Source organism: Pholcus phalangioides, unplaced genomic scaffold (assembly GCF_987345545.1).
Source record: "Pholcus phalangioides strain wild (caught in Gottingen) unplaced genomic scaffold, Ppha-v1.0 ptg000019l_1, whole genome shotgun sequence".
In the NCBI taxonomy this organism is placed as follows: Eukaryota; Metazoa; Arthropoda; class Arachnida; order Araneae; family Pholcidae; genus Pholcus; species Pholcus phalangioides.
This window is the reverse complement of record NW_028301612.1, coordinates 5,620,720-5,647,580: the sequence shown is the minus strand read 5'-3', so window position 1 is coordinate 5,647,580 and position 26,861 is coordinate 5,620,720. Positions and strand designations below refer to the sequence as shown.

The following is a 26,861-nucleotide window of genomic DNA, read 5'->3' as shown; positions in this document are numbered from 1 at the left end:
GTGATTTCTTTTCCCATCTCTTATGTACAATAATTTGATTCCAATTTTTCTCTTCTCTCTTACAAAAGAATATCTTTTTCGTTTGTTTGGTTATGACGGTTGCGCTTCTGATATTGGATATTGTATTCGGGTTCGACTCCTACTTATAGGGTCTAGACTCTATTTTTGTTATACTTTTATCGATGTTCTATGATTAATGTTTCTTTGGATACCTTTTATTTGTAATGTTACATGTTTGATGGGGTGTGTTTGAATAGTGGAGATTTTTCTTCCCCTTTCAATGGTCCCCTGAGTAAATTATATTATATGTATGGCGTTTTCTCTGGTTTTTGGTAGCAGTGATCGATTGATTAATTGTTACCTACTCTGTACTAATCATCGATTTTTATCTTAAAACGTAACGTTTCTTTCTTCCTTTTTTAATGTCTGGTAGTTCAGCACCAGCGAGAACATGAAACAAGCACAATTCTGACAACATAAATACGCGCATACACTCAGAACACACATTCAGGAATGTACTAATTCGTAATAAATTCCGTAAAGAATGTGTGTGAGGTACATATACGGTTAAGTAGTAATAGTTGTTAGAGACGCCGTTGAAATGGCTGTAGGGACCTGAGAATGGGCCATAAAAATTTGTGTCATGTCGAATTTTATGGTTCACTCCAGAGTGACATCTATTTATACAGATTCAGAATTATATTTTGTTTTCTTACGCTATATACATTATTTTATCATTTTATTATTTTTATTCTGAACATGTGGTCAGTGATAAACATCCGAACGCTGAGGGAGGGTTATGCGAAATATTTATATTGGATTTCCTACCGGAAAGTTCACACTTGCGTAACACCATGTGCCTTTCTGTCTCTTCTTCTAATATAAAAAAAATAGCTCAGTATTTTTTTCCCATCTCTTATATAAAATAATTTGATTCCTATTTTTTCTCCTCTTTCCCTACAAAAAATATATCATTTTTTTGTTGTTTGGTTATCTCGGTATCAATTCTGATATTGGATATTGTATTCGGGTTCGACTCTTTCTACTGGAGTCCAGACTCTATTCTTGTTATATTTTTATCGATGTTCTGTGATAAATGTTTCTTTGGATATCTCTTATCCCCCCTCTCCCAATACATTGTAATGTTATATCACGGAGAGTGTTTGAAAAATGGGGATTTTGCCTTTCCCTTTCCACATTCCCCAGTGTAAATTAGATTGTATGTGTGTGGTTCTCTGGTTTTGGTTACAGTGATTGATTGATTGATTCGTATCTAGTACGTACTAATCATCGATTTTCATCTTAAAATGTGTACTGGGTATGGTTTTTATTGCCTGATAATTAATGAGACGTCCTTGGGATGGCTGTGGGGTCTTGAGAATGAGCCATAAAAATTTATATCTCGTGTCGAATTTTATGATACGTACCAAAGGGGCCTTAAATTTAAATTGATATTTATTTACTCAGATTTCACAGATTTTACGTCACACCGTATGTAATAGCTGCCAAGTCTCCCGGATTTTTTTGGGAGGCTCCCGAATCTCTACTCCATCTTCCAGACTCCCGAAAAATCCCTGTCTCCCGAATTTCGTCTGTGATTTTAAAAAAATCCCTACATTTTGGTTAAAAGTAATCATTTTCAAATATTTTAATTAGGGAAAAAACAGTTGTTTTCGTTTTAATCCCCAAAATCACGTGACAAGTGTAATGTGCGTTCTCCCCATTGCGTGAAAATAACAAATAATAATGAATAAATAAAATAATTTTCTTTTATTAATGAAAAGTACCTACACTGTTTTCCAAAAATCCCTTTTATATTTATTTTTGCAAGAAATTTGAATGCGCGTGAAAATCTCCCGAATTCTCACTCCCCAAAGTTGTCAGCGCTGTGTATTACTAAGATTTTTGATAATCTGCTGGTTCGATTCTGGTTATCGATGGACTATTAGAATATATTTCCTGCTTTGTTGAAATGGGGGGAAAAACGGGACATTATCAAAAAAAAAAATTGAGATGGCTCAAATTACAAATGCAAATACAACGCCACAACAGGCAAAATACCCAACGAGGTGGCTGATAAAAGCCACGGGAATATCCTGTAAAACACGGGTCATATGGTTACTCTTTATGCACACGTTTCTGGTCAGCAACTTGCAGAAATATCGCATACCTGGCCCGCGGACTTGAAAGGTCGTGCAACCCTCGGTCTGAAACTATATGCGGGAAAAATGTCAGCTCGCTGTTTTTCTTTTGTACCTCTTCAGAATTTCATAAACATTTGTTGGACTTCCGGATGCACCCATTCTCCAGGAAGCGCTCCGAAATCTCTTTTTGCGATGTGTAGTTGGTTAATAGCGGTATATCAAGCAACGTCATTGTCTTAAACAATACGACAACAATGAACACAAATAACAAAAATGCTTGGGGCAATTCAAGTATTACGTCAGCAGATTTTTAGCCATTTTTGACCTCCCCCCCCCCGTCAGCAAAAGTCAGCAAAACACTGATCCCCCCCCCCCTTTGTCAGCAAAATTTCGTCAGCAGCTTAGAATATTTCATATCATCAAAAATGGTGGTTGATGACATAAGCAACCTTCAAACCCCCTCCCCAGTTGTCATCAAAAGTCAGCAAATACGAAACCCCCCCTCGTTGCTGACGTAATACTTGAATGACCCCATGGAGATAAAGCTTGTTTATATCAATAAGAAGAGGGGGAAAAAATCATCTCTAATACTTCTTAATCTCCAAAATAATGCCTAAGACGATCAGATATTCATTGAATCCCAGTTGAATAGAGCTATTCAAATTTGATTTCAATTTTCTTTTGAAAAAACTCGGAAACTATAAGAACTCTGGTTAAAGTTTCTTATCTGATACTCGTAGAAATTCGTTTCTTTTTTTGCGTATTTGATCTTTTCAGATATTTACCGACCCTTCCAATTAGGAAACGTTTTCTTTGCGATTAATGCTTCACAATGCAGATTTGTTATTTCAATCGAAAATATCATCATATGTTATCGGACAATTTTCTTTTGCCCTTAATTCTTATCATCAAAGTATGGAATTTTTCTTTCGCGATTTGGATTATTTTTAAGCTCTAGGGCTTTCTCTTAGATACCATTCGATATTTCTCGAAGTATTTATCTAGTGTCCCGAGGTCTGTTCGGATATAATGATCCCCATACTTGTAATACTTTGTTTTCCTCAGGGAAAATATCGATAGAATATTTTGGTTGTTTGAATTGTTACACTTGGTAAAATCATATTCGCCGTCCTGTGTTATACTATTGTTCAGATACATTATCGATTCCGGATGTGAAAATTTACTTCTAGATCACGATACGTGATGCCATCATTATCCATTTTTCACTGCATGTAGTTCGCTTCCAAACTGTCCTGAATTCGTTGCTCTTTTTTCATCCGATTGACTCCTGCTCCATAAACTCTCTGCTTTCATTTAGACGGGAGGGGAGGGGGTTTAGTCATAAACTTCCACGATGGTCAGGGTAGATTGTAGACCACCTTCGTTCATAGGTATGGTTTCATACAAGGTTTTCTCTTCAAGACGGTGCGAATTGTAAGTCAAGTCAAGTAGTATAGTCGTAGTCCGAATTTTCAAGTAAAGACTATTTGTATTTAACCTCTTTTCCCTTGTTAAATAAGTAAAGGCCACTAGTAAACCATACATGCACCTCGTCTATGTTCCTCTGCATAACTTCTAATGCATGTTGGAATGAGCGTATACGTGTTGTGAAACTGACCTGAAGTTTGTTTCAGTGTAATGCTTGTTATAGTGCGGCCATTTGCCATCATTTTTTTCGAACTATGAATGAAGCGTAATGATTGAATATTTGTACCGTTGTAGGCATGTTGCTCTCTGTAGCGAGACTTTTTAATGGGGAAATGGACATTAGTAAGGGCTATTCATCAGTCTATGCTTGATATATGGGTATACAATCCAGTTTTGTTACGGTGTAATTAGTGCAACCTACTATTATGCAACAATAGTAGCAGACCAAACAATTTTTCTTTAAATTGCAGAACTCCACCGCATTCCGGTTTCTGGAAGTGCAACATCGACCATTAAAACAGTACACGCTGTGCTAGCTGTACCTCACAACCGGTTTTTTGCATGCCGTAGTTCCATGGTTGTGGATTCGGCTTTAGGTTTGATGTGATAGCCACGTTAACCCGGAAAAAGTGTACTAAATTACTTTTCATGCTATAAATGTTTAGGAACTTTGAAAACCACACAACGATATGAATACTGTATCATACATTAGACTGGATACTGTACCAAATTCGATTGAACTTGAAAATTGTAAAACCTGCAAATATTACCAGAATCAGTATCGAAATTTTCATTGTTGGAAACTATTATCGATGAAATCATTAATTATTACTGGAGCATTGTTGGAAACTTCTATCGATATAGTTATTGTTGGAAAAAAAATTATTGCTGAAGCATATTTGGAAACACCTTTCTAGCCAATGTGCTTGTTGTGGCTTTAGATTTTCTATTTGTATAGTTTATTACTGGAAGTAATTCATTACTGAGAGCTTTGTAGTTTTAGCATTGTTTTGTATTTGGTTACTTTTTTCTTCAATATTGGTTGGTCCCACCTAAAACTTTTTTCTGTGTCCACCAGATTGTCCACCGGTCACTTTTTTTCCCCCATCCCATTAGGTAATGTCCTGTAACAACTTCTCCCTTTTCTTGACTTCGTGTTTTATTACTGATGCTACAGCGTCTGAAACCCATTAATCGAACGTTGGTGGTTCGATGGCGAATTTATCTTTGCCTTGCTGTCGTATTGATGCTGTTCCTGTGATAAATCTCACCCTTAATGTCCGGCCTGCTCGTCTCCTTAATGAACAAATCGATACTAGAGCAACCCCTTTCGCATCATAAATACGACGCTATATTTAATATCTCTGACGCCAGTTACACGCGATTCTGTTTCGATACTGTAAATTTGTCGTATTTAAATTTTGCACACTCACTCGAAGCATTTTTTGTTATTGTAAATTTTACATTCGATATTGATGCAATAAACTCTCAATAACAAGTCAGTAAAACTCAGTTATAACGACACTGAAGATTTCTAAAATTTTGTCATTATAACCGAGGTTGACGTTTTCAATATTTTTTTTATAAGTGATAATCAGATGCAATCAAATACTGTGTATGAAGTTGTTATTCCATTTAGATTCCGGTGATCAAACTCTTGATTCATAAAAATTCGGGGAAATTATGATCATAAATACGCCAATTTTGGCCAAAAATGTTGTCAATTATCAGTGAAATTGCCAAATATTTCTTATTTTTACTACATGCTGTTGAAGGCCTTGCAAGGCTAATATTTGGTTTTAATAATATTTGGTGTACATAATTATATGAAGAAATAAATTTGAAAAAAATCAATTAAAAATTATTGTAAATAATATTTGGCGAGGAATCTAGTGCTACAATTAGTCAGCAGTGATTTAGAATGTAATTCTCGGGGGGAAAACAACATGTCAAGTATGTAAGATATTTTTATTCGTACGGACAAACAATTTGAATCGCTTTGCATAGGTGCTGCTGACCTTATCGACTTACGTTGATTGGTTGTATTTCTCCATTATTTGAATACGCTTGTCTGTACCAGTTTTTCATACTTCTCAGTGTATATCAAATTCCATATCATGATATCAACATTGAAAAATCTGAAGTTGAATCTTTTTTGTCCAGAATATATATTTTAGTGAAAATATTCTGTAATGAACATTAAGCTTTACTTTACAATGTGGTATTTGTGTTATCTTCTTACAAATGGTATCGAATCATAGACATTAATGATGGCTATTCATTTTCATTATTTGTCTTGAAAATTTGTTTCGTTTTGCGAATTCCCACTTATATTTGAATAAGATGGCTCTCCTCATTCGGATTTCGTGAAGATTTCCGAACCCGTTGATGGTTGGAGTCGCCTTTTCCGCGAATCGATATACAACTTCCCGTTTCCTTCTAATTACGGTATAAAGACTCCCTGACGACCATGAGTTTTCTGGAGAAACCGGTAATTAGAAAACTTTCAACTGCTGTGGCGGAAATCTCGTCTTATTTCGTAATTTCTATCAGTTCGCAAATGAGTTTTGCACTGATTTCATGTGTGAACATTAAGAATTCCATCTCCTCATTAAGAATACTTTTATGTCCCGGTTACGGTTTCAGAATGGCGAAATCTTCTCCGTCATGGAATCATCTCGGAAATATAATCGCTGGTCATTACCGTACATATTTTGAATGGTTATCAAGCGTATTTCATTCATCCTAGTAGCATAAAGTATTATTATACATCTTACATTTATCTTATATTAAATATTCATTCAAAATATTCATCCAAAAGCGTAAACTGATAAAGAATTTTGGAATGTTCCATGGCATAGTTGAAAACCATTATGAAATTGAGCATTGTTAGAAACCATTATCGACAACATCATTGTTGGAAAATCTTATTCACTGGAGCATTGTTGGAAACCGTTATCGTTTGCATTGTTGTTGCAAAAAAAGATCACTGATAAACTGGAGAATTTTCAAAAACAATTTATTATTGGGGTATTTTTAATGCAATGTATTGCTGAATGGATGGGAATAAGCATTGTTGAATACCATTATCGATTGGATGATTGTTGGAAAAAAAATACATATTGGGACATGGACATATTGGGGCGCGGTAGCCCGGTCGATAAGATGCTCGCCTAAAGTACCAAAGGGTGTTTAGAGGTGTCGCGAGTTCGATCCCCGGTTCGTCCTTGTCAGAAAACTTGCAACGGCTATACGGACCTACAATTTATTGCCGATTCCGAACGGCAGGCTTATTTTTCATACTCATCGAGAGGTTGGTGCGCTAACCCCTCGATGGGGACACTCTGCGGTAGCAATTTTTTCCTGAGGTCAAGAGGACCAACCCTGAGGTTAGCGCACCAACCTCTCGATGAGTATGAAAAATAAGCCTGCCGTTCGGAATCGGCAATAAATTGTAGGTCCGTATAGCCGTTGTTTCTATCAAGGCCTCGACCTTTTTGCGTCCCCTTTCTCTCTGGCTTCGGATGTTCACGAGTCCAGGCGGGACAGGCTTGCGACCCCTCTTGGTTTTCGCTGGAGACATTCGGTACTGAGACACGGGTGTTGGTGAACTATTACCAGCGTTGATATGATGTTGAACGAATGGAGTAGGCTCTCCCCCTGGTTTGAAGACATCCTGATGTTCGCTCAACAAGGCGCTAAGTTGACGCTTTTGTTCAGGAGTCAAATCTCTTCCCTCGTCAGCACGCAATGGGTATGAATGCATGAGGTCCACTGATTCCGATACTGCAGGAGCCGTTGGAACCTGTGGGAATGAGAATTGGTAGTGGGGAGTGTCACTGAAAAACCAACATTTCCTCTTTAGATCCACAGTGATGCCTGCTGCCGTCAGGAAGTCCAATCCCAGCAGTGATCGGTTACCCTTTGCTTCTGGTAACACCAAAAAGGTAGTATTGACAGTTCGATTTCCAACGCGTACAGGTACTTTGACTTCATAGACCTTGCTGATAGACCGGATACCATCAGCTAGACAAATAGTCGTGGTGGCACTGTTCATTGGTATATTTTTACTTAGGAAAACCTTGTATAAGAGTTCCCCTGCAACCGTGTGTCGATACATATGAGACCACGATCTTGACATACTTGAACTTCGATCAGCGGTAGCGATACCTGAGCGTCTGTGGGTTGACAGCTGTACAAAATAGCGTTGTTTGGTGATTTCACAGCTGTTGCAGTCGATGGAGAGCAATTTGGGCGTTTTGCTTTGATGAATCCTGGCATACGACATCCATAGCAAACGATAGACGATCTGTCATGAAAAAGTACGGATTTTCGGGGTTGCACACTTTTACGAACTTGTTCGGGTTTATTCGGAAAATTGTTTCGGTTGAAAACACTTCTGATATTGTCATAGGCATCCAGTTTATCGGCAAGAACAGTGGGTGAGATTACTTCTGTCCACTCATCCATCAGATGCTCTTCGCATTCAGGAAAGACTTTCTTTTTAATCTGGTCAGTAGTGATCAAGTCCTTTAACCCATGGAAAGTTGTGGTGTTCGATTCAGTTAACCAGTTCTCGAAGAACGACCTGAGTAATCACGCCAATTACTGTCTTTCGATTTCTTGTGAGTAGCAAACAGTTGACGGTTTTTCAGCAGATAATCGGAAACGTTTCAGGAGGACCCCTTTTACATGTTGATAATCATATGCTTTATCTTCAGGTTCCTGTGCGATGAGCGATGTTACACTACTCGGCAGGACTGTGATGAGGTGGGATACCCAAAATTCTTCACGGACCTTCGTCAATTTGAGTTGCCGTTCAGCGAGAGATAGAAACAAGGACATGTCATCCTTTTGAACGTCGAAACTCGGGAGCAGTTTATGAAGTTCAAATGTAAGTTCTGGTGACGTTGACACAGAGCTGGCACCGTTATAAGCCACTTCGGGTTGAAGTTTGAGTTTTTCAAGTTCGAATTGCATTTCCAACTTTCGGATTTCGATTTCCTTTTCCGCTTGAAGCGTGGCTTGTTCCCGTTGATCTTGGCGTTTAGAGTCCGAAATTCTCTCATCGATGACAGTTAGCAGAAATTATTTCATAAAGTCCTCATCATAATCGTCGTGGTTGATTATTGCACATTTTATCTGAATGACTGTCATGTCGGTTGACACTGCTACTCCCAATGCTTGAGCTAGAACGATGTTTTATTTCTTTCCTTTTGCTAAATAAGCCATGTCACACTATATATAAACGAATGTTTCAATAACAATAAAAAAAAAAAATCTACACTTTTGAGACGTGCGGAACGACTTAAAAAAAAAAAACGAACATTAAACATTTTCACACTCGACGAACACTTTCGTGAATTTCGAAACAGCTGATGCGATGAATTCCTTTCAGGTTGAAAACGAACATCGAACGAACATTTGCGACGAAAATCTCACTTACTAATTGGTAGGTACGTTCAGGCTGAACGCTGACGATTTCCCTCGAGTTAAAAAAAAAAAACTGTCATATTTCACGTTGAGCGCCTCGTAGGGTTGAAACTACTAATATTTATTTTCAAAAAGGGACTATAAATTTACATCGGGGGGGGGGGGGGATCCGGCTTAGAACAAAACATACACCGCGTGGGCGACATCACAACTTCCTCGTTCCCCACTACTCTCGAACACGACTGCCACGAGGACGAATCTCGGGCGCGCCACCTATATTAACGGATACGGTCGGCCTTGACCGTCACAAGTTTGATTATTGTTTATTTATTGTCTTTTATAGTCACAACTGGTGCGTCATACAATATCTGCCAATGCAAATTAGTTGTAGTCAGGAATTTAGAAGAAAATAATTGTGTTTCCTCCCTACTACATTTTTTTAATAATTTTTGTAAGAACAGTCAAATAGTAAATCCAGAATATGAGTTTCCCACAATATACGTCACTCGATACATTATCCAATTGCTGATGTTACTGAGGGACTGTAATTGTTGGAAAAAATTACATTGTTGAATGATTTTAAAAAAGTGCATATTCAATAACATCATTACCCAGAGAATCTTAAAACATTCCTAACCCTAATTTTATGCAGCGTACCTGAACTGTTACGAGTTTCGATTCTGTATTAGCAATATTTTTCGCTTAATAAACACAAACTGTTTTAATGCGTTCGGAGCCACGTACGCAATTAAGAGCCTCATTTTTTCTAATTATTTTTAATCGTTAATGAGGTGCCCGGAACATTTTTTTCTTCCTCCCATCGTCCGCGATATCGTTTGAGGCATTGTTTTCATACAAAAGGGCCATTGTTTTTTTTCATCCTGCTCCACAGTTTTATCTTCCTGGATTTTTTTTCTTTCTTTCAGAATATTTATTCATAGCTGCAGATGTCCTTTAATATGCCAGGGCCACGAGTATAAACATAGATAAAAAAGTTCTTAATGATGCTATTTGCTACTAAAAATGATAAAAAATTATTAATATATATTTTTTTGAATTTTTTCCATGGTTTTTTTTTCTTAAATAATAATGGTGGTCGTTTGTTTCACGGTGCAATTAGTTAATGTTGTTCCACATAAATAAGTATGCTCTTATGATGAAATGAATTTTAAAATACGAAAATTTCAAGTTTTAATTATGGAGGAAAAGTTCGGAAAATAAGCTGAAAGGACAATTTTAAGACAAAAAAAACACATGGTTTTTATGATAAAAAATAATATTTCTCTGTATCCAGTACATTGCGTAATTAGTTACTGTTGTTTTTGACTCATTAGTGAAAAATATTTTTTTCTATCATAATTGCTTGTTTTCTTATAATTGTCTGAAAAAATTCACACGGGTTAAGAATGTTTTCTTTTGTTTTATTTGCTGAAAGAAACTAGTGGCTTTAGATATGTTTAATACAATGAACTCTCGACACAACGACACCCGATATAACGATAAATCCCTCTACAACGATATTTTTTTCAAATCTTCTTTGGAATTGCCTATATGTTGAACTCCTCTGGATACAACGATATCCTCTAATTGGATAAATCCCTCTTTTACGATATTTTTCACATACTTTGAAACCACTGCAACGATATTTTTTTTTTATTTCGCTCAAAATCACCTTCAATATATATTTAAATTCTCAACCAGTTTCTGTTCTTTCAAGAGTGTTAATGCCAAAACTCTATTCAACTTTTTCAAAAAAAAAAAAAATTTACATAAGTATGATAATATGAAAGAAAAACTGCATATAGTTGTCGTTCTCACCATATTTTGAGTATATCTAAGCAGCTTTAGTTATGTTTATTTCTCAGGCGGTTCTTAATCTTTTTCAGCCGCGTTTTGCGGTATTTGTATTTCTGTTTTGTGGTATTGTTTAAATTGGACCACATGACACTCACGCCACAAATTATACTCTCACATAAACATTGAAAAACTTATGCCTCAACTCACTAGCCATCATTTCAAGGCTCAAAAGCTAGCCGAACTCTCTCCGAAGAGAGCAGGCATAGCCCTCAACACGATACTTAAATAACATTAAAATTCAAGCATTTACCACCTTCACTTCAAATATGGGAAACAGATGGAAGCACCAGCAAGAACGCGAAATAAACGCAACTTCTCGAGAGCAAAAATACGTTAGGGACACACATGCATACACATTCGGGCGCGTGCCGATTCAAAACTCGCAGAATAGTGTGTATGAGGTGCAGGTACGGTTGAGTGGTGGTAGCCATTTACACTTTGAAGTTGATATTTCGCACGGTAACTACTATCCTTCACCCCGCGAACGATGCTCCTATTTCAAGTTATCCAAGTATATACATGTTTCCGCGAAATAAAATCTATTTCTCTTCTCAAAAGAGGGCACAAATTCGTATGTTTAACACATAAAATCTATGTGACGAATACTTCTGATTCGTAAATATTTCGTTTTTTATACGACGGAAAATGAATTGATATCCTTTTATCAGAATATTTTGTTTCGATTTGAGTATTTTTCAGCGACCGCGGGAGCTCCGGAGGAATTCGATCGATCATTTTTCGGTTTTAACTCGATTCTCTACAGACTATTCGACAAAAATATCTTGGAGTAATCCACTAGTGATTCTCTGAAGAACGCTACAAAGAAACAACGTCTAATACTTTAGGGGAATGGCAATGAAAAAAGAAAAAAAACTAGGGTGGAAAAAATTGATGTTAGAACCAACGTACGTGGATAACGTGATTCCAATGTTTTCCCCCGGTTTTAAAACAGAAATTTTTGTTTCCTCTGGTCTACTCCGATGAGATGTCCAACGGCCCAGATGTCATTGAAATGCTATGGACAAGGTCACGGCTGAAGTTTTTTTATATGTTATAAGGTTCTCAATTTTTCATGGTTTTTATTTTCCTCCCAGATTCAAAAAGGAATACTTTTTTATTATTATTATTATTTCGAAGCTGGCTTCTCTCCGAGAAAAAAATATTTCGTTGTGTTTGCCAAAAAAGAAATGAAAAATCCAGCGGATAGAAGTCAACTTTCTATTCCGTAGTAAGAGAGGTCGTCGTTAGACCGATGGGCTTCTGGCATAGTCAGTCCTCTTTTCCATGTCCTTTCCACCCGCTGTTGTCGAAAAGAAAAGGGGTGCTCTGCCCACTTTACTATATATAACTCCGTATTATTCTTTTCTCTCCGAGGCTTGTGTCCTTTTAGATCTTCTTGAAATCTTCTTAGAAAAGCTGGTCCTTTTCAAAACCTCGTCATTAGACTTGGCTTTTCTCCCCCCTCCTTCTCTTTTGCCTTTTCTCCCCCCTCAACATCATTAGTTCTTTTTTGCTTTTTCTGGCTCTTCATGTCTCTCTCTCTCTCTTCTTTAGAGCAAACTGTGCGACGGCTTGTACGCTAATGACTCTGATGTCCGCGGGTGGTAGGAAATGTCTTTTCTCATATTTTTCGTCTTTTTATTTTATTTTATTATTTTCTTTGATTTTTCCTGTTATATTCCGTCTTTTGTCTTGCTTATCCAGCTATGTTTCTGGGAACTTTCTTGTGAAGAAGACATACCTTCAGAGGAATTATGAAAGAAAATGGGAATAATCTCGGAGGGAGTTTCTCTGTATTCTCATACATGTTTGGATATAAAACAAGTATTAATCTTGATGCGTGTATTGTAATGATTTCAAAGTCAATCTCTCTATACAGTGGAAGGTTTGTCATTTTAACCGACGTGACGTTGAGCTCTCTCTTCGGGGACACTAATGACCGAAATCCGGATGTTTCCCCCCTCAATAACAGGTCGAAATCCTCACCTTTCAGAAAATGATTTCTGACGTGTGAAGATGATGACATCCATGAAAAATTGTCGCATAGCGAGAAATATCATTAATTTTGATAATACAAATTCTACTACGCTGCGTGTTGAGTATGTTGAGTTTTCAGTATAATCAGAGGCATCCAGATGGGTATGGGGTTTCTGATAGGAAAATATTTTCTATCTGTAGGAAAAGATTTTATGATAATGGTTTTCTATAAGCAATTTTCCGAGGACCCCTTTCGTTAAACACCAATGGAATAAGGGACCGAACTATGTTACATCAGTCATGATAATGAGATTATATTGTTAATATTTTCGAGAATAAGCAAGTAAATTGGTAGGCAGCGTTTCTAGTTCGGAAGGGGTCCTCCGAAAATTCACTTGCCACGATGCCCTTAATTCACTTCCATGATGCAGCCTTCGATGCTCTTAAGATAAATGCCCATAAAATCGAGAAAATATCAAAGCATGGCCTGAAACAGAGAAGTCATAGTCCTTAGGAGAGGGGCTACTTAATGAAATCTGGTACTATGAGTTTCGAGAATACGAATGTAAATACTGTAAGTGAGCTGATACTTCCAGCTAAGTACGGGTCTCAGAACAGGGGTTTGTCCGGCGGCCATGAGTTTGAGACGGCTCTGCATAGAACCACCACAAGATGAAAGAGCTCACTGATCTCCAACCCATGAGCCATCTGATCTCTAGCCCATCCACTTTTCTTCATACATTTTTATTTTTCCTGAATGGGGTGGGCTATTTAAAAACACACCAACTGCTGCCGTATCGCTATACTGAAATTTAATGCCGTTAATTAACAAGTTTGGAGGTGAAGGCGCCATCTATCGGTGGTCGCCTCAAGCTCGTTAGGAAAACCATATTGTTATTTATATTCATCACTCTGTTTGAACCTGGAACCTGACGGTAACCTTCACGGTGGTAGACGAGCATCTTAACACCACACCATTCGGGCGAAAAGGTGGGGTTTCTGGCCCACCAGTAAAGAGAAAAACATTTTCAATCGTGTGCATTCCTTCTCAATAAACGTGTTCGAAAAAAACCTGATAGGACGGGGGGGAAGGGAGTCGATAATAAAATTTTTCATACGAGTACACAGCACTGTACTAGACGGTACATCAATTCGTTGATGAAGTCTCAATAGCAATTACAAGATTGCCCCAGGAGTAATTTATTGCTACTATCAAACCACACACGGCACGTTACCCATATTCCTCTGCGAAACTTTTAACGAATCGGTACATGTTGGAATGTGCGTGCACGTGTTGTGAACCTGACGTAAAGTTTGTTTCTGCGCAATGCTTGCTATCTGTAGTGTTACCGACTGCCATCAATTGTTCTAACTAATGAAGTGTAATGATTGAATAATTGTATCGTCGTAGGCCTGTTGCTCTCTGCGGCGAGTCTTTTTAAAGGGGAGATCGGCTCGAATTTGCGCCTCGAATTCGGTAACCCCAGACAAACCAACTTCAGCCGGCCACCGCTGTGTCGACTGTAAGGACTCGAACCCGGGTCCTCGCGGGTATATATATGTTTATATATATGTCTATATATATGTCTTACATATATGTGTCTATAATTATTTGTGTGGCGACCCCCCTTCGTGGCCTGCTGGGGACGTGCGTATGCACCTGCCCATGTAACCTCAACTTTTTGTCTTCCTACCCGCTGGTGGTTTCATGCTTAGGGCTCCGGACATTGCATCGCTCTTCCACCATGGCCCAAACCCTTTGGGTGACCAGCTTATATCCCCTATGGGGACAGAGTGGGGAGGGGGGGCATGGTCGGTTTCGGGTCCTCACGGTGCGAGTCCGTCACTATGTCCACTCGACCACCTCAGCTGCAGTAATTCAATACCGCGAAATAATGCTGTATCCAATCGAGATATTTATTTTCTTCCATGTCCAATTTGTCATTCCCATGTTCTTTTCCCAAACAACGCTCAACAAGGAAAAACGGGAATAAAGAAGGCACAAAAATCCAACCTTCCCTATTAGAGTATGCGTATCATATGTATCCTCGTATAAAAATCAAGGGGGGAGCAAAAAAAAAAAATTCCATGTCGCGCAACTTTGACAAGTCGACAACCCTGTTCATGACAGACTTGTTATTGGAAGCAAGTGTACGGTAGAGGCAGCGCAAAAAACTACTATATTTATAAAACTTTTTACTTTAAAGGACAGTTGATGAAAGAAATCTTTATGAAGTTCTGGGAAAAAGAATTTCCTGTTCCTGGAATTTTTTTGTAAAATCTCTCTTTTGTACTTCAGTGAACTTGATTCTTTTCTTCTTTTTTATACTCCTTAAAAAAAAGGAAAGGAGGGAAAAAAAGACAAGGAAAAAGAAATATTTCTGGAATTTACTGGATTCCCAATTTATATATATATATATATTTTTTTTTTCCTCCTCCCATCAGAATAGGATTACTCTGAGAGGTCAGGTCATGTTTCCTTTTCTTTAATTTTCTTGGTAGAAGCTCCGGATTTTTTCCTCTTTCCGCCCACCCCCCCCCCCATGCCTCCCCACCGCGCCTTGAAGGTTTTCTACAAAAAAAAATTTGATATTTTTTTATGGATAGCTGTCATTTTCCCTCAGCTTCAGAATAAGTTTCATGAAAATACGATACGTGAGTTTTTTTTTTTTTTTTGAAGTAGTTATTTTTTATTACTATTATCAGTGGGTTTTATGGCAATTTTACTCTTTAGAGCAGGGGTCCTTAACTTATGGGTCGCGACCCAAACCTGGGTCGCAGAATCGTCTGAGATTGTTAGGACAGATCCATTTACCATCTGGCTACACATAAATTTGTGGCGTCACTCGTTTCAGAGGTGTTGTAACGACTTTGGTGGCCTGAATTGGGACCCAGACATTTTTTTGAAACCCTCTTGAGTCACTCAATAATATATTTTTGAAGGGGTCAAGTCGGTATCCAGAAACGCATAGCATATGTTTATATAATACTACCCATATTACCCGTCAATGTCCGGGATTTCCTCAATTACTGGAAGGATTGAAATGGGACAAACCATCATAATAAACCATTATACATAATACTGGCAGCATTAAAGAAGTGACAAACCATTGTAAAGGCATGCACATGTCTGAAGCGCAGATATGCATTGCTAGGGAACCACGGTACCCAAAGTAAACATTCCGGAAGTGATTGTTGGGGGCCCAGGAACCGTTGTTGCCCGTTTCGGGCAATTACCCAGCTCTGACGAACTTTTAAAGTAGCGTACGGTTCAATCCCGGTCCTGTTTGGTATATATTCAAAATTTGGCGACGATCGGCCTAAAATTGTAGATTTGTATGAAGAACAAACACACATACAGACATACTTTCACATTTATATATAAGATATTATAAACGCATATAATATAACGTCATAGGAATGCTCGAAAATGCTTATAGAAAATATGAACACTATACAAAAATGAATGAAAATTCATTAATGTTTTATTCAGGGCCCTAAACTCAGGTCGTGCAGGTTTACCCATTCAGACGCCACTGTATGGATTCAATGACTTTAGAAACTAGAAAATATGTATTTATGAGGAATATTTAATAAGTATTTTTCACATAAAAATAGACACATGGGTCGTGAAGTTGATCGTTTTTGTTGATTTTTGGGTCGCTGCTGCAAAAGGTTAAGAACCCCTACTTTATAGCATACATGCTCAACATCTTGCCCGCGCTCACAATGTGGCCCGTTACCTTAAGTCTAATTTTGGAAAAATGAACTAAGCGGCATATTTGCAAATCACTTGAGTAACGCGGCACATCCACAGATCATTTAATTGGCAAGCGGCACATTCTCAGATAATTTAAGCGGTCTTAGGCATGCTTACAAATTACTCGATTGACCCACGGCACTTTTCCAGATTACTTGAGTGACCCGCGGCATATTTACAGACCATTTAAGCGGCCCATGGAACATTCACAGATGAGTTGAGTGACCTGCAGCACATTTACAAGCCACTTGACCTTTCCGCGGCATATTCATAGATCACTTGAATGACCTTCGAGGCTGTTATAGATCACTGGTTTTCAACGTTTTCAAGCCCGCGGCCCGGTTTCATTCATTTTTGTGAGTTGAAGGTCCGGTCAAACACACGACCAACGGAAAACGAATGAGGAAAAATGAAACGGCTAATCACTCGCGGCCCGCAATGAATAATATCAGGGCCCGGTGGTTGAGAAACACTTTTCTAGATTACTCAAGTGATCTGCCACACAATTCCAGATCACTCAATTGCTCCTCGGCACATTTACAGATCACTTAAGTGGCCCGCGACATGTTTTCAAACTGTTGAAGTGACCCGCATTCTCCTAAAGGTTGAGCCCCTTTGCTTTACATGAATCAGAGAATTCGGCTGTGTTGTTTTAAACATAATGCGTTGAGTGATATACACTGAAGTACCCTCGAATCAGAAATAAAGTCAAACGCGGTTATGACGACTGGAATCGAAGATTCCACGAAATTTTGTCATTACAACCGAGGTTGACATTCGAGATCTTCCAAGAAAGATCTTCCGAATGTGAAAAATATAATTAGATGCGTTTTCAAATAGTGTGCATTGAGCTGTTGTTTTATTATATTTAGGCCATCATATTTGATCAGGGAAATAGGAATCGTAAACACGGGACAACGCCAATTCTTGCTAAAAATGCTGCCCAGTTTTGTGGCCCAGTTGCCAATTATTGCTCATAATTAACTTTCGGTAAGAAATGAAGTGCTACAGCAAGTCTGCAAAATAAAATAATCCGGAGGTAAAGGGAAAATGAGTTGATTCCCCCCTATCATAGTGTCTCGAATAAAGAATCTCGATGAGGGTAAAAGATTAGAAACGGAGCTAGAGTGTATTTCTTTCATCTACTCCAAGTCGAGATATCTCGCCCTTGCACGGAACGCTTGGGGGGTGGGGCACAAAAATTTTCTTCCCGAGAAATTTTGAGTTAACACCCTTCAAAAACATTTAAATTAACAGAAATCGGTTAATACAGTCGAATCTTGTTTTAACGGATACCGTTATAGCGAAAATCTCGTTTTAACGAACACTTTTCAAATCCTCCAGATAAGTTTACATAGGAAGAATGCAAAACCTGGAATTCCTTTATAACGAAAAATGTCCCCGGTCTCTTGGAGTTCGTTTTAACGGGATTCGACTGTATAGCATATAAAGGGAATTTCCTTTCGATATCTCTATTTTCCCACCGATATAGTACATTTTTTTCCTCATTTTTGGTCAGCGTCAGTATTTTATAGTATGCAATACGGTATTTCATTCAATTGTATTCAATGTACAGGGAAGTGAGAAGCTTATTTTTAAAAGGGTACATTTCCCACTTTTTTCCCGAAAAGCACTTGTTACGTGTTTTTGAATATTTGGGGATGAAAACTGTCGGATTTGCTACAAGGTTTATTCAAACGGGAATATTTTTGGTAGAAATATTACGTGTTATCGTTTGTATCAAAAGGGGAATAAACCCACCTTTTCCATTCACTTCGGTATTTTTCATTCGAAAGAGAACGTAACGAGGTGGTGTTATCCTAATGGCGTTAAGGGATTTTTTTCAAAACGGCACATTTCTCAAAAGTGCTTTCAAGGTCGAATTTTACAGTCGAAACTCTCAATAACGGATACCCAAAACTTTTGTCCGCTAACGAGGAGTGTTTGTTAATGTGTAGTAAAATATATTCAGTTCAGAGTGAATGTAATATAAAAAAATGCCCGTTATTGGAGGTTTCACTGTCGAATTATCGCGTTTCTTATCTTAATCAGGAGAAGCGACTATAAGGATAACTTTTTGGGCTAGGTGAAATCTGCAATCAACAGGTGGCGCCGAAATTTCAAATTTTTCAGACTTAACCAATTTCCAAAATTTAAATGTGGATAACTCCCTCGAATGTTGGTCAATGAGCATGATACTTGAATATTCTTAGCCACTCCCTTAATACTACCTGCTAGGTTCTTTTCTACTGTTGTAAAGCGGCCCAATCCTGTGAAAAAAAAAGAAAAGCTTTTTCACTTCTACTCTCTGTAAATTATTATTTTTTCGCTTATTGGAAGTAAGCTCTCATATATGTAGTATTTTACCACACGGTGTTCATGGTAGATTTTTTTGTTTCCGTTTTCAGTTGGCTCGTCCTACAGCAAGGGAACGTTCGAAAAACGGCTAGAAGAAGATTATATATCTGATAGTGATTGCTACGACGCAGTTGCGGACGCAATAGATGATGGGAACGATCATTTCGGAAGAACTGGGCCACCGAAGCCGAAGGATGAAGGTTCCGCGTCTTTCAACGCCACTCACATTCCAGGCCAAGAATATTACGACGAACCATGGGAATGGCCCGAAGATGACGTTGAGAAGCAACACGAACAGTCGATCGTCCCTGCAGATAATCCTACGTCGTCGTCTCCAGACGTCCTTTTAGTAGAAACTCACAACGTCGAGGACCATACCTACTCCGAGCCCACTGCTTCTCCTCAAGGTACGATGAAATTGTTATTTCTGGTGGAGTTGACATTGTTGCACATTGACACTGTATCCGATGTCAACATCCATTAAGCTTATTTGAGTGTTGTGTTAGGCACATAATATCAACTCGTGCCTCTTAGTTCATTTTCACAAAATTAGATTTGAGGTCAAGGACGATGTTGATTCCGAGGCCATATTTCCTGACAACTTAAGGGTGGCATATTTAAAGGCCACTTTTGAGTGACCTGCGGCACAGTTCCAGAGCACTTAAACAGCCCATGGTACTTTTTTAGAGTATTTAAGCAGCCCGGTTACATTCGCAGATCACTTAAGTGACTTGCAGGGCAGTTCACATCACTTAAGTGACCTGTGCCGCGGTGTAACCACAAACCTTTACAGACCAATGAAGTGACGTGTGGCTCAGTTCCAGGTGGCCTATGGAACATTTTCATATGATTTCACTTAAGTGACCCTCGGGACGTTAGAGTCACGTGCTACGATTTCACACCACTTTAGTGCCCCGCGGCACATTTCTAAATCACTCAAGTTATCCGCGGCACATTTATAGATCGCTCAAGTGATCTGCGACGCTATTCTAGATCATTCAAGCTGCCCTCGGCATATTTTCGAATTACTTAGTTACCCGGGGTACAGTTCCGCATCAGTGAAACGGCCCACGACACGTTTCCACATGGCATAGTAACCCACACTCTCTTATAGTTTGAGCGCCTTTGTATTAGGTATTTTAATTACAAGATGAATGGATTTTTTCTTTTGTATTTCAGGAGCTCTTTGTGATTCCACCGCTTTATCGGACGTGGACTCTTGCAGCGAGGAAATAGAAGACATGACGACCAGGCAGAGGAGACTTTACGAGACGGCTTTCGACAGCCGGGTCAAGCCAGACATTGATGACATCGATATGCTGATGCAGAGTCCCGTTCTTCAAGGGGACATCTTCAGGGCGAGAATCAAACCTGGGGAAGCGGGACCCGTTTTGAGAACAGCCTCCAGGTAAACGATGATTTCTAATACTGTACCTGTTACGGTAAATGTGATTAATCGGTTATTCTGCATAATTACCAATAGCCTCGGTAAGTTTAATCTATTTATCACTTTTTTCCCGGTGATTATTCATAATAACAAAGCGTCATTGGTAAATTTGATACATACTAAAAAATTATCACTTTTACCGGCGATTATGCATAATACCCAAGTGTTGTTGGTAAATTTGATAAACACTGAATGGTAATTTGATAAAATGCTACGTAATATCTGGGAAAGATCGTGAAGTTTGTTAAATAGGAGTTTGTTATATCGAGGTCCGATTGAAGAATTCCTTAGAAAGGATTTGATTTCATTTTTGTGGCGCAAAGACTCGTTAGATAGGAGTTTGTTATATTGGAGTTCAATTCCATATACAAAAAACTGATCGGTATATCGAGGTCGGAACTCAGAATCCGTCAAACAGTAATTATTTCAGGAATGTTCGGGAAAATTCGTTGAATCAGAGTTCATTATATCCGTTTCAGATTCTGGCTCACACATACGGGTCATCTAAATAATAAATATTATCACAGCAATAAGAGCGATACGTAGACTCTCAAATACAAATACAACGCCACAACAGACAAAATGCCCAACGAGGTGGCTGATAAAAAGATGCCCATAAAAATATGGATGTCTCTCGGTAATCCGGCGTTTTTTAGGCGGATTTTCTTCGATCATAGAAGAGAAAAGAACATGCCATTGTATGTCTGTGAGCAGAAGTTAATATTATTTAAGTGGGCTTTTTCAATTGACTTCCAGTAATCCGGCGATTTCGTTAATCCGGCACCCTCTGGTCTGATATGCGCCGGATCAGCGAGAGTTTAGTGTATTTATCAATGCGAAATGGTGATTATGCATAATATACTATGCTATGTTTAATATACTATGTTTAATATAAAGTACTATGTTTAATATAAAGTACTATGTTCAATATAAAGTACAATGTTTAATATACTATGTTTATACTATACTATGTATAATTATTATACATAATAGTTCTATACTATACTATGTATAATTATTATACATAATAGTTCTATACTATACTATGCATAATGATCAGCAAATGTGATGAATTTAGTACGACTTATCATGTTTATATTACATCATTTATCTACGACGCTTGGCTGTTATGCTTAATTGCTATTAAAAGTAATAGTTTTTAGTATATATTAAATTCATATACTAAAAATGGTTAAATATTATGCATAGTCTCCGGTGAAAGTGATAAATTTAAGGAGATTTATCAGACTTATACCAAAATGCTCAATGATTACGCATATTAACTGGTTATTATGCATAACTACCGGGCTTATCAAATTTACCGTTAAGATATCGATTTCAAGGATGCTTGGAGCTTTGTTAGAGACTATATGAAATTTGATTTTCACTCGAACGCTCCTGATTACGGGATTGCTTTTCCGTTTTTCCAGGTCATCCTTCGGCTCGACGAGCGGAAGTTCGACATCGAGTACTCCGACTCACCAGCCGCAGATCGTGTCTAAGCCGTCACCACGGCCAAGACACTATCCCTTGCACCTGACACCGACGGAAAGGCGGAAGGTGACCCTCATCCGGGACAGCCTACCGGCGAGATCCTCGTCTCCGTTGTCTCGTCCCATCAAGGTGATCACCAGCGTCGATCCTCTGACTCGATTCAACAACAGGAACTCGTCCTCGAACGGCGGCAGGCAAAACGACAACAGGCTCATATCCAGCTTCGAAAGGCAGCTGTCCTTGAGCCAGTGGGACAGCGCGTCCAGGTGCTCCGATAAGAGCAGCAGCAGTCAGGAATCCATGGACCAGAGAGAGGACTTTGCTGCGCTGTCCAGTCGTATGGACGAGCCCAGGGTCTATCCGTTGGGCAAGAGTGCGAGCCGGGATAGCATTTCTTTCCGGGACTCTCCCAGCAGAAACTTGAACAATCAGGTTAGGAACAAAAATCTCGTCGAAAGTGCGTCGCAAGAATCTCCATTCTGCGCGCGGAAGTTGTCCCTTGACCATTCTGGATTCAAGGTATTTTGTCAAATCAAGTACCTATCATAATGTTAATCAGCATGATGTTGTCAAAATGGCAACATATTATTCCCCTCATATATATTCCGTTGCCAATTGACAACTTCATGTGCGAGACATTCATTATTGCCATTTTCGACGTGAATGCGTTTTTTTTATAAATCTCTTAACGATACTCATTCGCATAAAGTTGCGGGACGGAATTCGTAAAACGCTCATATCTCAGGAAATGCCAAACGCAAGTCAAAAGCAATGATATCGTTAGTTGCACGTGGTCATTGGCGTACGCAAAGTTCATGCGGCTGAGCCAAGATTATAGTGTTATTATGCAGGAAAAAACGTAACCCCTCCCCCGCCCCGCCCCCCAGAAGGAAAAAAAATCTGAAACCCTCACTCGAGAAAATTCTGCGTACGCCTATGAACGTGATAACAGTGCATCCAATGATATCACTCCTGTTTGAATAACTTTCCCCGTATGGACAATCAGGTCAGCACTTCCTAGAGATAGAAGGCCTTCGCACGCTGCTCGTGACATCTGCAAGTAGTCCATTTTCCCCTCAGAATATTCAGGGAAAAAAATTCCCTGCTCGTGCCAGTATCATCGCTGTGCAGAAAAGAAATGATCGGGCTCAGAATTGGCGATTTCTATGCCCCACATCCAATCACCATGCGGTATTTGTGAGCCAACCAGAAAGAATTCGCGCCAAAATAAGAAAAAACGAAATATCATTCTCTGGTTCAAAATGTGGCAAACTTGCTAGGTAGTCTTACTGACATTACAGAGGAACTTGGAACCCTTCTATGTGTTGGAGGTGCAGATCAGGCCCGCGGCCCTGATTCGTAACAAGTTATTTTCAGCTATATCTCGGGCAGTTTCACAACGAAAATGGGTGACATTGGTATCGTTTCTTAGCTATTCCAAATACAAAGCCGATGATAATGCCGTGATGCCAATACCAAACACGTGATTCGAGGCACGAAAAACATATTCGCGTCAGAACTTCCGACTATCACACGATCTACCCGAATATTTTAATTTTCGTTCGAAAACCATTCATAGATGGCATTAAAATTCCCCAATTTAGAAATAAAATGTAGATCTGTAACTCTAAAAAAAATACACTGTGGGATTTTATTTTCCATTCAAGTTTGTAACCCGCACTTTTTTCCTACTACATAGTTCGTATTACAAAAAACTGGTAGTTATACAGATTGAACGTTGCCTGATCTGCCAAACGGAAGCAGGTGATAGAGGAGCCCAAGTGGAACATGAAACACTTTGCTATGTCTCTTCTGACCCCAACAAAAGAAATTCCACATTTTTAATTGCAGTATTCACTGAGATATTCGAATTCAAAAGCATGACAAAAGTTTGGAAAGGACAATATAAACTAACTTCTTTCCCTCATTTATGTTGTTCTTACATACGATTTTTCCGTTTTTCGAATTCGAATATATCTCTGTGAATATTGCATTTAGAAACATGGAATCTTTCCTGTTCGCCTCGTGGGATACAGGGCAACAACTTTCTAATTGAAAGTTAGAGGACACAAGGGGGACCGTATAAAAATTTAGATTTTTTTTATTTTATATCAAATTGTATTTTCACTCTGAGAATTGGTACAGGGTGATTTTTGAACGCATTTTGCTATTTTTTAAAATTAGAATCATACTTCTACGACAGACGGTTGATAAGAATAAGGCCGCATTAGCACTTACAGGAGATCCTGTATACATATAGGAGTGGAAGAGCACAGGTAGGGTGAGGGTGAAAAGAGAAATCTACTTTATATCGAATTTGATAGAGATCGTCCGAATTTGTTGCCAATCACTTTGAAGCGAAGCGGTCAATGACGAGCTACAAGCGCTGAAAGATTGATGAAGTTCAAAATTCAATTGTCGCTAAAATTTTCAATCCCTTATTACGCGAATGCACTTCTAGATGCAAACGGTCAAATTTACCCAAAGAAATTGCACAAAAATTTGTCCATCGCACCAGCTATCGAAAGAGCTTGCAATAAAAAGTGTTATAATTAGGATGAATTAAGCTTTTTGTTCGCAATACATACTAAAATCAGCGTTGTCGAAAAAAATCTACATTTTAGTAGATTTTGGCGAAAATTCGATTTCGTCGTCAATCTATCAATTCTCACAGTTCGCCATTTATAATCAATATATCCTGATTGGGGGGGGGTCACCTTACAATATTTTTTTCTTCAAACTCAAAGTCTCGCCAAAATCTGTAGCCGCTAATTCCGAACTTTCAGAAACTTCATAAGTTTGAGATTATTCAGAGTTGATACATTTTTCTTAATTTCAAGGTAGGACAGGGTTGGGAGGGTGTTTCATTACCACTTGGGCTCATCGATTACCTCCTTTCGTTTGGCAGAACAGGTCAAGTTCACCCTGTATATTTGGAAAACATTATTACTTCAATAGTTTTTTTCAATACATTTATTTTATATGCGATTTTCAAAGCTCTGTAAGTTCTAGTTATGGCCCTGTATAAGCATTACAAATTGAAACAGATTTTTAAATGATTTTTCTGGCTCTCTATTCGTGTCAGTAATTATGGGAAAAAAATATCAGCTCGAGAAAAAAAACATGCATTATTGGGTTAAGGATAGTACCTTTCCAGATAAGTCTATTCCATGACAAGACATTTTCATATGGTAACAACTGTAATTTTTCCTCCCTTTCACAGGTTCAACCGATCGACAACAACCGCGTAATCGCCAAAACACTGAACAATCCGACGTGTAGTACGTCATCGTCTTCGAACATCACTCTCAATCCGACGCAGAACGTGCTCAACCGGCAGCTGGAATCACCGACCCACCAACTGTCGAACGTTACCTCGTTGCAGCCACTCACTTCCGACGAGAACAACGATAAACCAGTAAAAGCAGTCAGGCCTACCAGCCTGCTAGGCAAAAACTGTCCAACGTCATCGCCGGCCAAAGCACAAACTCCGGACAACGACGACCGGCCGTCGGACGACTACGACCCTCCATGGGAGTTCAAACCCGGTCCATTCAGGTCGTCCGTCCGAGTCAATGGATCGCAGTCTGTCCCAGAGTGCCTGTCCAGGAACATTGCTGTCGACAATACGTCTTCCGAAAACGTTGACGAGGAAGAGCGGGAAAGTGGAGCGGAGAAAATTATGACCACAGCTGGTGAACCACCGTCCAACAACTCTGAAAAAGAACCATCGGACAACTTAATGGCTCCTCCGGCAACGAAGCCTTCCAAGCCTTCAGGTGAGTCTTCAGACAAAAAAAAAAGTGAATTGAGCTGTAATATTTCTCTCTTTCTGTGAACATACCGAAGAAAGGTGTAATGTCAGTCATTGCAATATATACGTTTATTTAAAAAAAATTAGAAAACCCTCAGAAATTTACGAACGTAATTCAAGAAATGCTCAAGTTAGAAAGCGCCGGAATTCATAGCATGGCTGTAATTTGCATTTCCATCTCCAAAGAGCTTCTTCTTTAGGATATCGTGGCAAAAAAAATTGCTTGAAGTAAATTGAATGCGTCCTAAAATGTGTCAAATTACTTTTCCCCTCTTTGTTTCAAAAAATTGAAACATCTGACGTAAAACGGATTTTTACATGAATATTTTCGTATAAATCAGTGATTCCCAACGTGGGCGTTAACGCCCCCTGGGGGCGATGGAAGGTTCCAGAGGGGCGGTAGAAGCTACGGGTATAGCATAGGATTCTATGGGTTAGATTGCGTTGGTGGGCGATGTTGGAAAAAAAATTCTGCAGAAGGGGGTGATCCGACAAAAAAGGTTGGGAAACTATAGTATAAATCTACATCAACCTGATGATAAGGGACATTGATGGTTTAAACCACAAGTCACAATAGTCACAATTTTTTGATAAGAGATCCACACGGATTATTAAATTCAGGTTTTTAACCAATCTATGTTGATGTCTTATCCAAAAATTGTCTACCATGTCGGTGAATACGGTCCTAAGTGTTGCATGTTTTTCCTGGTTATTTATGCTAACCTGGGATAGTTCAATCTTCGCTTTATGTATGGAAAAAACGGGACATTTCTTCAAACGCAAAATAGCATGTGCCTATGTTCGGGAAGAATGAAGAAAACGGGTGCGGATATCGTACGAGAACATTGAGCCATAACTATCTTTGGCCTTGACCATGCATCAAGATATTGAATTAATAAGTTTTAGACACAGATCTTGATTGGAACTCAGCCAGGAATTCCATCGTCGCTGTTGTAGAGTCGATAGCAGCTGGATTTCGATTGATCAGTTTTCAGCACCATATCACAATCTCTTGATAGGATCAGCATTAGGTATCACGAAACCACCGAAGCATCGATGATGTTTGATGTGCATTGCCTTAAACATTCTTGATCCAATTCGTTCGAGAAAAGGTGCCGTCCGTATCTGTCTTACCTAATCTAAACAGAA

At 38.8% G+C, this 26,861-nt stretch overlaps 1 protein-coding gene across 1 annotated transcript in view; it reads left to right on the top strand.

Annotated features, from left to right (window-relative positions):
- LOC149071142 (uncharacterized) overlaps positions 1-26,861 on the top strand; it is a 384,675-nt gene that overhangs the window by 299,200 nt on the left and 58,614 nt on the right. Inside the window, exons 4-7 of the mRNA XM_089248128.1 lie at positions 19,008-19,364; positions 20,137-20,365; positions 21,835-22,417; positions 25,122-25,677. Of these exons, the coding sequence (XP_089104254.1) occupies positions 19,008-19,364; positions 20,137-20,365; positions 21,835-22,417; positions 25,122-25,677 (1,725 nt within the window). The remainder of the gene's footprint in view (positions 1-19,007; positions 19,365-20,136; positions 20,366-21,834; positions 22,418-25,121; positions 25,678-26,861) is intronic.